The sequence below is a fragment of the Saccopteryx bilineata genome, chromosome 2, assembly GCF_036850765.1.
Source record: "Saccopteryx bilineata isolate mSacBil1 chromosome 2, mSacBil1_pri_phased_curated, whole genome shotgun sequence".
Taxonomy (NCBI): Eukaryota; Metazoa; Chordata; class Mammalia; order Chiroptera; family Emballonuridae; genus Saccopteryx; species Saccopteryx bilineata.
In genome coordinates, this window is record NC_089491.1 from 176,526,983 (window position 1) to 176,539,828 (window position 12,846).

The following is a 12,846-nucleotide window of genomic DNA, read 5'->3' on the forward strand; positions in this document are numbered from 1 at the left end:
ACCTTCCTGCCTCTCTCCTCTCTGCCCCACTTGCACCCAGGTTCCTGCCTTTTGGCTACTGTCTGTCTGTTATTGCCTCATCTCAGCATCACTGATCCTTTGTGTGTGTGTCTGTCACATCCATCATCTGTATATCTGTGTACATGCCTGGGCTTGTCTTTTGGACTGCCGGTGCCAGTGTACACCTGTGTGTGTCCATCTCTGTCTGGATGTTTGCTTCTCAGCCCAAAGGAAGCAGGGTGGGCTCTGAGCACCTGGTTGGGTGTACCTGTCTCTTGGTGCAACTGTGCACTTGTCTGTCTCTCTGTATGTACTCGTGTATGTATGTAAACCAAGTGTGCCCATCTGTGTGTCAGTGTGCCTCTGTCAAGTGTGTGCTGGTCTCTGCATGAATGAATTTCACTCTGCCTGTGTGCTCACCTCCATCATATGGTCTGCCTCTGTGAATGCATCTGCATGCACGCCTGGGTGTGTGCTGGTGTCTCAGGGTATGTGCCTATCTCTTTGCTTGTCTCTGTCTCATCTCTCTGTTTGTCCCTATCTCTCTGCTTGTTCCTATCTCTAGCTGTCTAGGTGTCGGTCATACCATAACCTCAGCCACAGCCTCAGTGCATAGCAACAGCTGACAGCTGAAGACTCCCAGGCAAGAAAGAGAGAGACACTAGGGGGAGGAGGGAGGCAGTAAAGAAACAGCCAAAAGGATAGGGACAGAGACAGTGCTGAGGACAGAGACAAGGACAGAGACTGAGGAGGAAGGGGACAAGGGTGAAAGGTAAAAGGCTGATGGTAAAAGATGGGACAGTGACAGGAAAGGGACAGATATACCAATAAGCCAGGCAAGGCAGCGCTGAGGGGGACTTTCTGCACAACCCCCACGCAGGGACGCTCTGGGGCGAGTGCGGGGGCGGGGGTTGAAAGGGTCAGCGATGGGGCAAGGGGCAAAGGTGAATTGCGGGTCTAGCGGAGGAGTCCTGAGACCGAGGAGGTGCCTGGGGGCGGGGGGCAGGCGGGCAGCGGGCGCCGTTTGTCAGTCCTATTGACAGACGTGATGGGGTTTCCGTCCGTGATCAATGATTCTCATCTCCCGGCCGAATGAGCCGCGGGGCGCCCATCTATCCCCGTCAGCGCTGCGCGGCGGCGGCAGCCCGAGGCCCCGCCCGCCTTCACCTCTGTCCCAGCCCTGCTCTTGCCCCGGGACCCACGTTGGCCCCAGAGCATCGAAGGACCCTGGTCGTGCTGGGCCCTTTGGGGATACTGTCCCGAAGCTCGAGCCCAACGCCCTGTCCTACTCCTCGTCGGTGTACAAACCCAGCCTCTCGGGATCATGGTCCCGGGGTCCGCCGCCCTCTCCGCTTTGCACCTGGGCCAGGGGTGTGTCCGGGGCGTGTCTGGGTGAAAGTCACCTTCGGTGCCCCCTCCTGGGCGGGAGGGGGCGCGCGGGGCGCGGCGGGGATTGGAGAGCCGCGGAGCCCCGCCCCCGCCCGCCACCCGAGTGCGACCCAACTTTCTCCCCCGCCCGCGCCCCGCCCCCAGCTCCGCGCTAGCTCCTCGCGCTCAGTCCGCGGACCGCGCCGCCGCTCCGCCGCTCCGGCAGCCACCCCGCGGGGTACCCTCTCGGAGCCCCTCGCCCTCTGCCCCGCTCCGGCCTGCCCTGGGACCCTCCCGGTCCGCTCCGCTCGCCGCCAGGGAAGATGCGGCTGCTCCTAGAATGGCTTCTATTGCTCTTTGGCCCGTGGCTCCTGAAGAAGGTAAGGGCAGCAGGGCTGCAACGCGAGTACCGGGGTCCGGGACGCAAAGGTCCCACAGTGCGAGGGGCCCCGTGAGCCCGCCCCGCCCCCAGCTCTGAGCATCCCAACTTTGGGCGGCGTGGGGGACGCCGACAGACAGACTTCCCGATCCAGGACAGGCGTTTTCCCAGCGCAAGTTGGCTAAGGGTCGGGAGCAGGGGTGGAGGCCCGACTCGCATCTGGTTCCAGTGCGGCGGGGGAGGGGACGAAGCTCGACCCACGAGTGCGCCAGACAGAGCGGGAGTGCGAGACAGACAGACAAGCCAGCAGGGTGTCAGCCTTGCCGCTTTGCTGCCTTGCCGCGCCAACCTCGCTCGCCACCCTCGCTGTCTGTCCTTCCACCTCTCCATCACACCTTCGCATTTCTCTTCTCTGCACTTGTCACCATGCCAGGTGGGCATTGGGTTCCGAACACAGCCCAAACACACGCGCGCACACACACGGACGCACACAGATGCGGCCGAACTTGGCTACAATCTCTCATCACATTTCCCGCGGAGACACCATCTCCCCTGCACAACCTCACAGACACACCCCTCTCTGGCGCCGGCTGATAGGAGGTAAGGGCTGTCTGGAAGGGGACTCTTTCCTCCCGTGCCCTCCCCCATCTCCCTGGATAACTCTTTCCCTGAGGCTCCTGAGCAAAGATCCTGAGACTAAGGGGGTCCAGACTTGATCTGCCTCCTTCCTGACTTGGAAGCTTCAACTCGTGTACACGGTGTGCTCATCTGTCTGGTGTAGTGTTTGGAACAGCTCTGTCCAGGGCAGCCAGGCTTGAGTGTCTAGTGCTGGGGACCAGGGTGCATGTGTACGTTGGTATGGTGTGCAGTGTTGCCTTTGAAGGGGTGAGTGCAAGTGCCTGCTTCACAGAGCTGCCATCTGTGCCCCGCTGTGTGTCCCCCACAGGGGACTTAGGCCTGGCCCCTGTCTCCTTCAATTAACTCCCTTGCACATGATGTCCCTGTTTCCTACACACAGACTGTAACCTGGCTAGTCTGGGGGCAGGCAGGTGGCTTCCTACACGGCTATCCCCTGCACCCAACCCCGAGCTTCTGAACAGTCTGAAAGGGGTTTATAGTTCTGCCCCCAACACTTAGACTCCCCCCACACATCTGCTCAGCCAAATCGCACTCAGCTGTTCGATAGGATAGAGGCTGCCCTGGGAAGCTGGTGACTGAGCTTCCTGATTCTCCCAAACCGGCCTGGTGACCTTGAGGGGCTCAAAGGTGGGCAAAGGAGCCCCCTCCACAGAAACTGCTTCCGCTAACTAGAACTTCTTTTAGACTTACTGTGTAGCTCTGCCCTTAGAAGACTTCAGGGGGGCCTGTGCCCCACACCCCACTGTTTGTGAAGGCCTGGGGGAGAGGAAGGAGGGATGGTACTCTCCTGCCCATCCTTTCTATTTCCTCTGGCTCTCCTCTCCACTCTCCCCATCACAGAAACTCTCCTGTGGACAGATCTGGTTTAATTTCCTTTGCCCCCTGAAGGGGAATGAAACATCTGGTGGAAACTTGAGGGAGAGTAAGCATAAGGATGTCAGCGATGGAGATCTAGCTGAGTGTGTCAGAGCTGCAGCTGGGGGTCTCAGCGTTGGAGTCAGTGGGGAAGTGTGTATCTGCCATTTAGTCCAGCTTATGTTTGTGTGAGAAAGGGTTTACCTGTGTGTACAGACTGCAGGTGTGAGAATATTTATAACTGCATGAGATGGGAAGTGTGTGTAGAAAAGTGTGTGTTCAAGTACCAATCTGTATGTACTTGTGAGTTTGACTTGTGCACACATGTGCACCACAAGGTGGATCTCCAGTGCACCAGTGTGCTGTGGCCCATGTGTTGTCTGTATGAGTCTCCGGGGTTTGTGCGTATCTGCATGCTTGTGGTTTTGAGTGCATTTGAGTGTGGGTATTGGGCTGTAAGCTTCAGGATGTGTTCATGTATCTGAGTATGGCATGTGTGTGTGTGTGGGGGGGGACGGTTCAGGGTTGTCTTAGTGCCAGGGTTGGCAGTGGGTTGATACTTGGTAAGAGGCTGTGGTTAACAGTTTAGAGGACAGCTTTTTGGGAAACCCCCACTGTCCATGCTAACTACCCTGCTTTCTCCCACCCTATTCACTTGCCCCTCCTCTAAGAGCACATTCTCCTTCCTCTTTGCTCCAGGAACCTGGTCTCCTAGTCAGGACCTGGGACTTCTAGCTTCCACTGACCCTGGGGCTCTGCCCTCTCAGCCAGGCCTTCTTCAGGATCTTGCTAATACTGTCTGGTCTCTGATTCCTTCTCTCCCTCTCTGTCTGTCTTCCCCACTCTTGCCAAAGCATCAGCCTACTGGGAGAAGTAGCTGATCAATAGTTACTAATCACTAATCACTAATTACTAATTAGCTGGGGGGGGGGAGTAGGGGGCCCTCTGGGACCTTCCAGCTCTATCCTGCCTGGGGGGAAGGATTAAACCCAAGCCAGTCTTGAGCCAGCTGGCCCCAGCCACAGCCTAGCCTACTCCTCCTGCCTCCATAACCCATTCTAGCCCCCCAGCTAATCTCTGGCTGGACCACTTAGGCACGTGAAGCCTGGGCTAAGGTCCAGAGCTGTTGGTAAGGATTCAGGGGTAATCAGGGCCACAGCTGGGCTAGGGGGGAGCTGTGCCGGCGCCCTCGCCCTCCGGAGAAGCCTGTGAGAGTATGGGAGTGGTATCCTGGAAAGAATTTAGGGAGTCCATGGGGGTGGGGGAGGTGGAGATCAGGACAGGATAACTGGAGATGTGAGGCAACTGAGGGACAGAAGCAAGGTAAAGACGCTTCACTAGGATCAGAGACAGGTTCATTGGGAAGGAGCAAGATAATATTGAAAGAGACCAGGTTGAGAGAGACAGACAGACAGACAAACAGACAGAGAGAAAGACCAGGTAAGTGGAGAGGGCATCACAGGGGTCAGAAATGAAGTCATTTGCAAGGAGATGGAGAACTTTGGACAGAGCCCTGAAACTCCAGAAGGGTAAGGTCCAGGATGGGGTCAGATTACAGAGGGCAGGTCACATGGGAGGGGTCCCAGGGTTCAAACGTTTCGGGCGCAGTGGGGAGTCACGGATTGTCTTGTGGGATCGAACTGCGGGGGGGAGGGGTTGGTGGAGGCTGGAGAGCAGGGAGCGCTGCCTTGAGCGCTGGAAATTGGCGAGTCTCCCCTTCTCCCTCGCCTGCCCTCCCCCATCTCTATCCCTCCCACTCCCCCTCCGGCTCCGGCTTCGGGAAATTACATCCTCGCTCCGCGGCTCCCCACCACCACCGCGCCCCGGAGCCCGCGCCTTTATAGGCACATTTATTGCAATAATAAAGTGAGGCGCGGGGCGGGGGGCGGGGGCACCGTTCCCGGGGGGACTGCGCCGGCTCTAGGAAGCAGGGAAATAAAATAAATAAAATAAAGTAAAATAAAATAAAATAAAATAATAATTCAGATAACGGTGAACCTTGCGCTGCAGGCCGAGAGCAGGCGGGCAGGCGGGCTGAGGGAGAGGAGGTACCCGGCCCAAGGGCAGAGTCGGCCCCACAGCGGTCCCCGCCCCCTCTCGCTATAATAGACTCTGGAGGGAGGTATAAGCACCTCCACCCGCTGACCCCCTCCCGTAGCCTAATCCTGCCCTCTGCCTTCTCTTCTGACTTGTCTCCCATACATATCCTCAGCTCCAGTCTTCGTCCCTTTCGTCCACTCCCTTACTTATCCCAGATTAGTAAACCCCCATTCACATTTCCCATCCTCATCCACTGGGTTTTGCATCCCTCAGCATCCCTGTTTCTGCCCAATAACCATTCTCCACCCCCCATTTCATTTCCCACCCGCATCTCATCCCCATCCCCAATTCCTATCCCTGTCTCATTCCTGCCTGGCCCAGTGCCCCTTCTTCATCCACTATCTCTGTCCTCCCCCATCCTCACTTCGGTTCCCACCCCATTTTGTTCCTCCCTTCATTCCTCAGATCCTTAGCCCTTCGGCATCCCTGTCTCTACCCAATGCCTGTCCACCATTTCTGATATCCTCTTCGTCATCCTTGTTCCCATGCTTCATCCCTGTTCCTACCTTGTTTCTGTTCTCACCTCTGTACCCAATACCTGTGCCTTCCAGGTCCACACTCCCAATTCCCCTCTATTTCTGTCCCAGTCCTCTCCAGCTTGTCCTGTCCACCCACTTCTCTCTTCACTCCTATCTCCATCCCTGGTTCTCAGCCAGACCCCAACTCCTCCACCACACCCTGACTGCAGTGCCCCACCTATTTCTGGGTGCAAGGGACCAGGACACTCTTCCCTCCTCATCCCAAATCGAGGCCACAGCACTGTTCCTTCCCCAACGACAGGGTTCTATCCCCTCCCCCATCGGAATCTTAAGCAGCCCCGCCTGACCACGCAGCAGGATAGAAACAACGACTAGTCAAGAGGCCCGGGGGAGGTGCACCCTGCATTGCGGCTGGGGGGCTGACAGTCTGATCCTCCCCCCATTTTCAGTGCTCCCATCCCAAAACAGCACCCCCCCAGGGGAGTTTGTTCAGCAGCAAGAGGCAGTCTCAACTACCCTCTGGCGCGTAGGCTTGCTGCCTTGGGGGCAAAGCGCTACTGGCTCGGCTCCCACCCTGCAAGGGCCTGGAGGCGCCTGGTGAAGCACACCCCCACCCCCATCCCTATCACTGTCTGCCACGGAACCCCTCCGACCCCCCCCCACCTCAGCCGACAGCCTGGCTAGCCTCTCCCCTCCGCAAATGTCACCGCACTCAATTAGCTTAATTAAAACAGCTCTGGATTGAGGGGGACCCCTCCTGGATAACACCCTGCTCTCATCTTTATCCTAGAAGGTGGGGGAGCACTATGGATTCTGGGCAAAGATTCTTGTCACCCTGTTTTCTCTTCACTTCCACCCCCACCCACAGCTGGAGACAGACAACCTGAAAGATAGAGGGAAAGAACCAGAGTTAGAGACAGAAACAGAAAGAAAAACAGAGTCATAAAAGGAAAATGAGAGACAGTGAGGAAGATACTGAGAGACAAAAAAAAGGGACTGTGAGGAGAGTCAGAGAGAGAGAGAGAGATGGAAAGCAGTGAAAGAGGGAGAGCGAGAGAGGGAGAGGGAGAGGGAGAGGGAGAGGGAGAGGGAGAGGGAGAGGGAGAGGGAGAGGGAGTGGGTGAGCAAGGAAGCCAGAGGGAGGATTTTATTTTATTTTATTCCATGTTCCCATTTCTCGGCTCGTTTCCTCGCAGACTCTCTCCCCTCCCTGTCCAAGCTCCCCCAACAAGGTCTCTTTGACTGACCCCTGACTCCTCCTTTTTATCTTGACTGCCTCCTACAGCAGGTGGGGGGTGCAGGTACCCAAGGCCCAGGGATTTGCCAGGATCAGAGAAGCACAGACAGCAATTTGTCTGAGATCAGAAGGGGGACACCTGCCATCCCCCGCCACCCAGCCAAACCTGCTGTCCTGTTCCAGCCCCTGCGTGGAAGGAACTGCTGGCCTGGACCAGCCCTCCACAGGTCCTGGGCAGCATGCAGGACAGTGGGTGCTGCTGGGCTGTGCTGAGGTGGGGGTGGCTCAGAGGCATTTGTGGTTTGTTGCAGTGTGCTTCAGGGACTGATGGAAGTCCCTGAGTCCCTGAACAAAAGCAGCATTTGGGCACAGAAGAGTGAGGAGATTAGGTGTCAGGTTCAAATCCCCCCACCATCACCTTTCCGCTTTCCCTCCTCTGATGCCCTTTCCGGGGCTCCAGCTCTAACCTCTCTAAGCCCATTTCCTGTGTCCTTGGCCCCCCCACTTGGAGGCCTTTCCTCCCTCCTGCTGTGGTCTAGGGCCCCTTCCCCCAGTCCCTCTCAGGCCCTCCCTTAGGGTGCTAGCTGCCAGCTCAAGCTGGCTGTCTGAGTCAATCACTCTTGTGCCCCTGCACCCCTCACCTGAGCTGGGAGGAGGTCTGGATGGGAGGAGGAATGAGGGGGGCGATAAATATGTATGATGATTGGTGGCGGCTGCATTAATAACCCAGGATCACAGTGCTGCAGGGATGGGGACCAGGCGGTGGAGATTTTGCCCACCAGTTTGACTCTACTGCACCTGTCCCCCATGGACACATAGTATATACACGTGGGTGTGTACAAAGGGGGATACCCATGCGATTAGGCCTCTTCACCTACCCAAAGCTCAGCCAGCAGGGATCATTCATAAACAACACACACACACACACACACACACACACACACACACACACACACACACGCTCACCCCCACCAGGAGGAACACAGTATTAGCATACTTGTTCTATCATTGTGGATATACTGACACACTCTTTAGAAGGAGCTTGACACATGGACACAGGATGATAGGAACTCACAGGAAAAGTGACACATCCAGAGAATCACACACAGACAACCCAGGCATACAACTAACACTAGTCACACAGATGCAACTACCACAATGATACACAGCCTTAGCCTCACTCAGCTTAACACTCACAGTTAGTCAACCCAGGTACACATACAACCCAGGCACACATACATAGCCACCACAGATTGACACATTAGCCACCACAAGCAGACACACACACATATACACACAGCCTCTGCGGACTAATACACATAGGCATGCAGACAGACACACCCATTCAATCACCAGGGCCACACACATAGCCACCATGCACAGCCACCCCATGCAGACAAACACCCATCCCCATAGCTACACACATACATCACTCCAGGTAGACAGACACACAATACAACCATCCTAGGCTAACACAACCACCCCAGACCGACACATGCAGTACTCCTCCCCCCCTAATCTGAACCTACACGGCCGGCCGTAAAGGCCACCCTAATGGCCACAGCTAGCACAGTCTGACTGACATACTCTGACATACACAGCTCCTCTCCCTTCCACTCCCCTCGCTGCAGCAGCATCTCCATATTTCTTCCTCTGGCTCTGACCGACTGTCTCCTTCATTCCGGGCCACCCCCAACCCCCCACCCCCAGATAATTGATGGCCCGGGCCTGGCCCCACCATTCCCGCCTCCCGATCTATCTTGTGCTTGGGCCAGAGCTGTCTCGGAGATCGCTGCCACCTGAGACACAAGGAGAAGGGTGGGGGCGGGCTCGGCATCTCTTTCTGCTGCTTCGCCTGGGAGCCCAAGGAACACCACCAGGCTGTCTCCCCCACAGAGCAAGAGTGCTGGGGGGCAGTGAGGAATCCCCTCCAAGCCAGACTTTCACTCGCTAGGGCCACGGCATCCCGACTCTTCACCGCTTCCTTCGGCTCTACCGCTTTCCCCACAAAGGGGTGAGGATGAGGCTAGCGTGGGGACTCTAGGCTCTGCACAGGCATCTGAAGGTCTTTACCTCTTTCTTGATGCTGAATGTTGACAAGGTCATGGTCTCAATTGCCTGAATCCAACTCCTCCCTGATGCATTACTCTAAACCAGCTATTTTCAACCTATGTGCTGCAAGAATTTTTAATGTATATAATACCGCCTGACCAGGTGGTGGCGCAGTGGATAGAGCGTCGGACTGGGATGCGGAGGACCCAGGTTCAAGACCCCAAGGTAGCCAGCTTGAGCGCGGGCTCATCTGGTTTGAGCAAAAAGCTCACCAGCTTCAACCCAAGGTTGCTGGCTGAGCAAGGGGTTACTCAGTCTGCTGAAGACCGCGGTCAAGGCACATATGAGAAAGCAATCAATGAACAACTAAGGTGTTGCAACACGCAACGAAAAACTAATGATTGATGCTTCTCATCTCTCTGTTCCTGTCTGTCTATCCCTCTCTCTGTCTGTCTCTGTTAAAAAAAAAAAAAAAAGATCATTTCATAATGTATATAATACCTAGTTAGTCAGGGCACTGATCTCTTGTCCCTCAGATCATCAAATTACAAAATGACAGCAACTAACACAATAGCCATCCAGTGTGACTGAATCAAAATGATACCTATTTTTTGTTAGAATAACAAATATATATATATGTGTGTGTGTGTGTGTGTCATAAAATTTTAGTAATTAATTTATGTGTGCCATGAAATGAAAATTGCTGCTCTGAACCAACCAGGCTCCAAACTGGAGGAACTGAGTCCTGGGTCCCCTATTCAAACCCACACTGGCTTGGGCTTTCTTAGCCCTATTGTGATCTGAAAGAACATAAAGATTCTCAGTGTCATTTCACAGATGTAGAAACTGAGGTCTAGATAGGTGAAGGAACTTGGCCAAGACCACATGGCTTGAACTCGCTGCAAGTCTACTCCAACACACACTTCCTAAACCACTCGCTGTGGACTCCATTTGGTCTCCTAGTGGCTGTGGAAAGAGGCTGGCATGGGTAAGGCCCTGGTAAGGTGGCCAGGGACAAATCTAGCGTCTCTTTTCCTTTTTCTTTTTTTCTTCCACAGGCTGTCAGTGTCCAGATACCGGAGTCCGGGAGGCCGCAGTACGTGGAGCCGCGCCCCGCTGTGGCCGGAGGTGGCGCCCCTGGCCAAGGGCTCCCGGTACCAAAATCTTCCGATGACCTGGGCACTGCCCGGGCCTGGAGCTGGGCCTGGCTGGCTAACCACACCGGGGCACTGGCCAGGGCGGGGGCGGTGGGGGCGCTACCTGAGCAGCGCACCAAGAGAAAGCCCTCTATCAAAGCGGCCCGAGCCAAGAAGATCTTCGGCTGGGGAGACTTCTACTTCCGTGTGCATACCCTCAAGTTCTCCCTGCTAGTGACCGGCAAGATTGTGGACCACGTGAACGGGACCTTCAGCGTGTACTTCCGCCACAATTCGTCCAGCCTGGGCAACCTCAGTGTCAGTATCGTGCCGCCCTCCAAGCGTGTCGAGTTCGGGGGCGTATGGCTGCCAGGCCCCGCCGCCCACCCTCTGCGGTCTACGCTGGCCTTGGAGGGGGTTCTTCCTGGGCTGGGGCCCCCGCTAGGGCTAGCAGCCGCAGGGGCAGGGCTAGAAGGCACCCTTGGGGGCGCTCTGGCGGGCCCACTTGGGGGCGCGCTGGGAGTGCCCGGGGCCAAAGAGTCACGCGCTTTTAATTGCCATGTGGAGTATGAGAAGACAAATCGCGCGCGCAAGCACCGCCCGTGCCTGTACGACCCATCGCAGGTGTGCTTCACCGAGCATACGCAGAGTCAGGCTGCCTGGCTCTGTGCCAAGCCCTTCAAAGTCATCTGCATCTTCGTCTCCTTCCTCAGCTTTGACTACAAACTGGTGCAGAAGGTGTGCCCAGACTATAACTTCCAGAGTGAGCACCCCTACTTTGGGTAGTGCGCCCCGCCCTCGCCTCCAGCCCTGAGCTTCCCGCCAAATCCCGGCCTCCCTAAGTGAGACTCCTTCCTAAGTGAGATAGTGTCCCGCAACTCCTGTGGCCGCGTTCACCCTTCCATCAGTTCTGGGGATGGAGAGGAACAGCCCTCCCAGGGACTAGCAGCTGGCGTGGGCCCCCTTTTCCTTATGAGGGGTGCCTTTGAGGCCCCCTCAGCTACACACCAAAGTGGAGGAACAAGAGCGCAGCCCCTGAATAGGAGGTCCCAGCGTCCCCTACGTCCACATTGTGTCCCCTATATGTCCCTGGCTCTGGATTGGACCCTCCTTTGCCCGCAGCTTTAATAACGTCTGGCTTGGCACCTTCATCCCACCCTGACTTTCCTACTCACAGGCTCTTGTTCTCCTGCTCCACTCTGTCCCACGTAAAAACTGTAAAGACTTTCGAGCTGCAGCCCATCTCCATTCCCTCTGCCTGCCCTATGCCTTGTTCCTCTTTCCCTGAAACTTCCAGTTAGGGTAGTGGAAGCAGACTTCTGGGCAGAGGTGAAGACTCAGGCCCTTGCCCTCTACCTGCCTCCCTCCAGTAGTCCCTGAAGTCCTACTTCACCTGCCCCTTTCCGGCTGCTTCCTCTCGGTGATATTTTTTTTCTACTTCAAAACAGACGGAAAAGGGAACAAAATAAAGTGGAATCCAATACGGGTCTGTGTGAGACCTTTGTAGGGAAAGGGTGGTGGTGTGGATTTTTATGTGTGGCAGAGACCTGGCCAGGGCCTCCTCCCCCGTGGCTCGTGGGGAAACTGAGGGATATATTGACGGAGCTAGCACCTTGGAGGTCATCCAAGACCAAATCAGATGAAGATGAGGACGACTCGGGGGGTAGGAGCCCTGCCTGAAGTGGGCAGAACGAAACTGCGGCAGATAGGATGGGGATTAAACCTGAGAGGGGACTACTAGCGGACTATTTGGGACGATTTGGGGGAGGAGGTATAAAGGCCTTGAATTTCCATTCAAGGAGATGCAGGGTCGTCGTAAGCAGAGCGCCTACAACCTGCTAAGCTTCGTGGGGCTAGCAGGAGGCGGCAGGTGGGGGAGGCGGAAGGATGTGTGCGGCATCTGGAGTCATCGATCTTCCTTTTCCTTCCTAATTTCGTGGGCGCTGAGTTTGCAGACGGATGAGGGAGAGAGAGAGAGTGAGGCCTGAGACGAAAGGTTGGGGGAAGGGACGAGAGAGAGTTTGAATAACCGGGTTTCGTCGCCCGCCTCAAGCAGCTTGCAAACAAGGTCCCCTTCAGCCAGCTGCCCACCCTCCCACCCCTGCGTCCACCTTCCTCCTGCAGCCCCCGCTGCTAATTTTATCCGCCCCCAACCCTGGCCGGGTGTTAATTGGCTGCGGCTTCATTAGCAGTTCTCAAGCTCAGTCGCCCCCCTCCCCTCGGGACCCCTGACAGAGAATAGGGAGGAGTAGGACAAGCTGCGGCACAGAACAACACCTCGCTTCCTCTTCAGCTTTCCTTCGCCTTTAGTCCTGGGTCAAGGTACCTACTCGGAGAGAAATATTCTCCAGGGGATTACCCACTGACTCCAGCGGGAAACTAAGTCAAAGGTGAGTATGACCCAGACATGCTTGGATCTGAAAAGTCGGTAAGGGGAAAATAAATATCGGATGGATGGATGGATGGATGGATGGATGGATGGATGGATAGGTGAATGAATCAACCATCAACTGAAAGGAAGAGAGAGGTGGGAAGTGGTTCTGGTCAGAGATTGGAGGTTTAGAGAAGAAGATTCCTAACACCAGGCCTATCGCTGGAAAG

The 12,846-nt window shown here is 55.9% G+C and overlaps 1 protein-coding gene across 1 annotated transcript; it reads left to right on the forward strand.

Annotated features, from left to right (window-relative positions):
* The first annotated feature begins 1,553 nt into the window (after positions 1-1,553).
* Positions 1,554-11,728, forward strand: NXPH4 (neurexophilin 4). The gene is made up of 2 exons (XM_066254888.1): positions 1,554-1,748; positions 10,168-11,728. Exons 1-2 carry the CDS (start codon positions 1,692-1,694, stop codon positions 11,029-11,031), a joined length of 921 nt encoding a protein of 306 aa, XP_066110985.1. The 5' UTR covers positions 1,554-1,691; the 3' UTR covers positions 11,032-11,728.
* The last annotated feature ends 1,118 nt before the right edge of the window (positions 11,729-12,846 follow it).

Excerpts from the sequence above, each read along its gene's own strand:
- NXPH4 (XM_066254888.1), top strand. The coding sequence starts at position 1,692 with ATGCGGCTGCTCCTAGAATGGCTTCTATTGCTCTTTGGCCCGTGGCTC. Across the intron at positions 1,749-10,167 it reads GCCCGTGGCTCCTGAAGAAG|GCTGTCAGTGTCCAGATACC; the intron begins GTAAGGGCAGCA and ends TTTCTTCCACAG.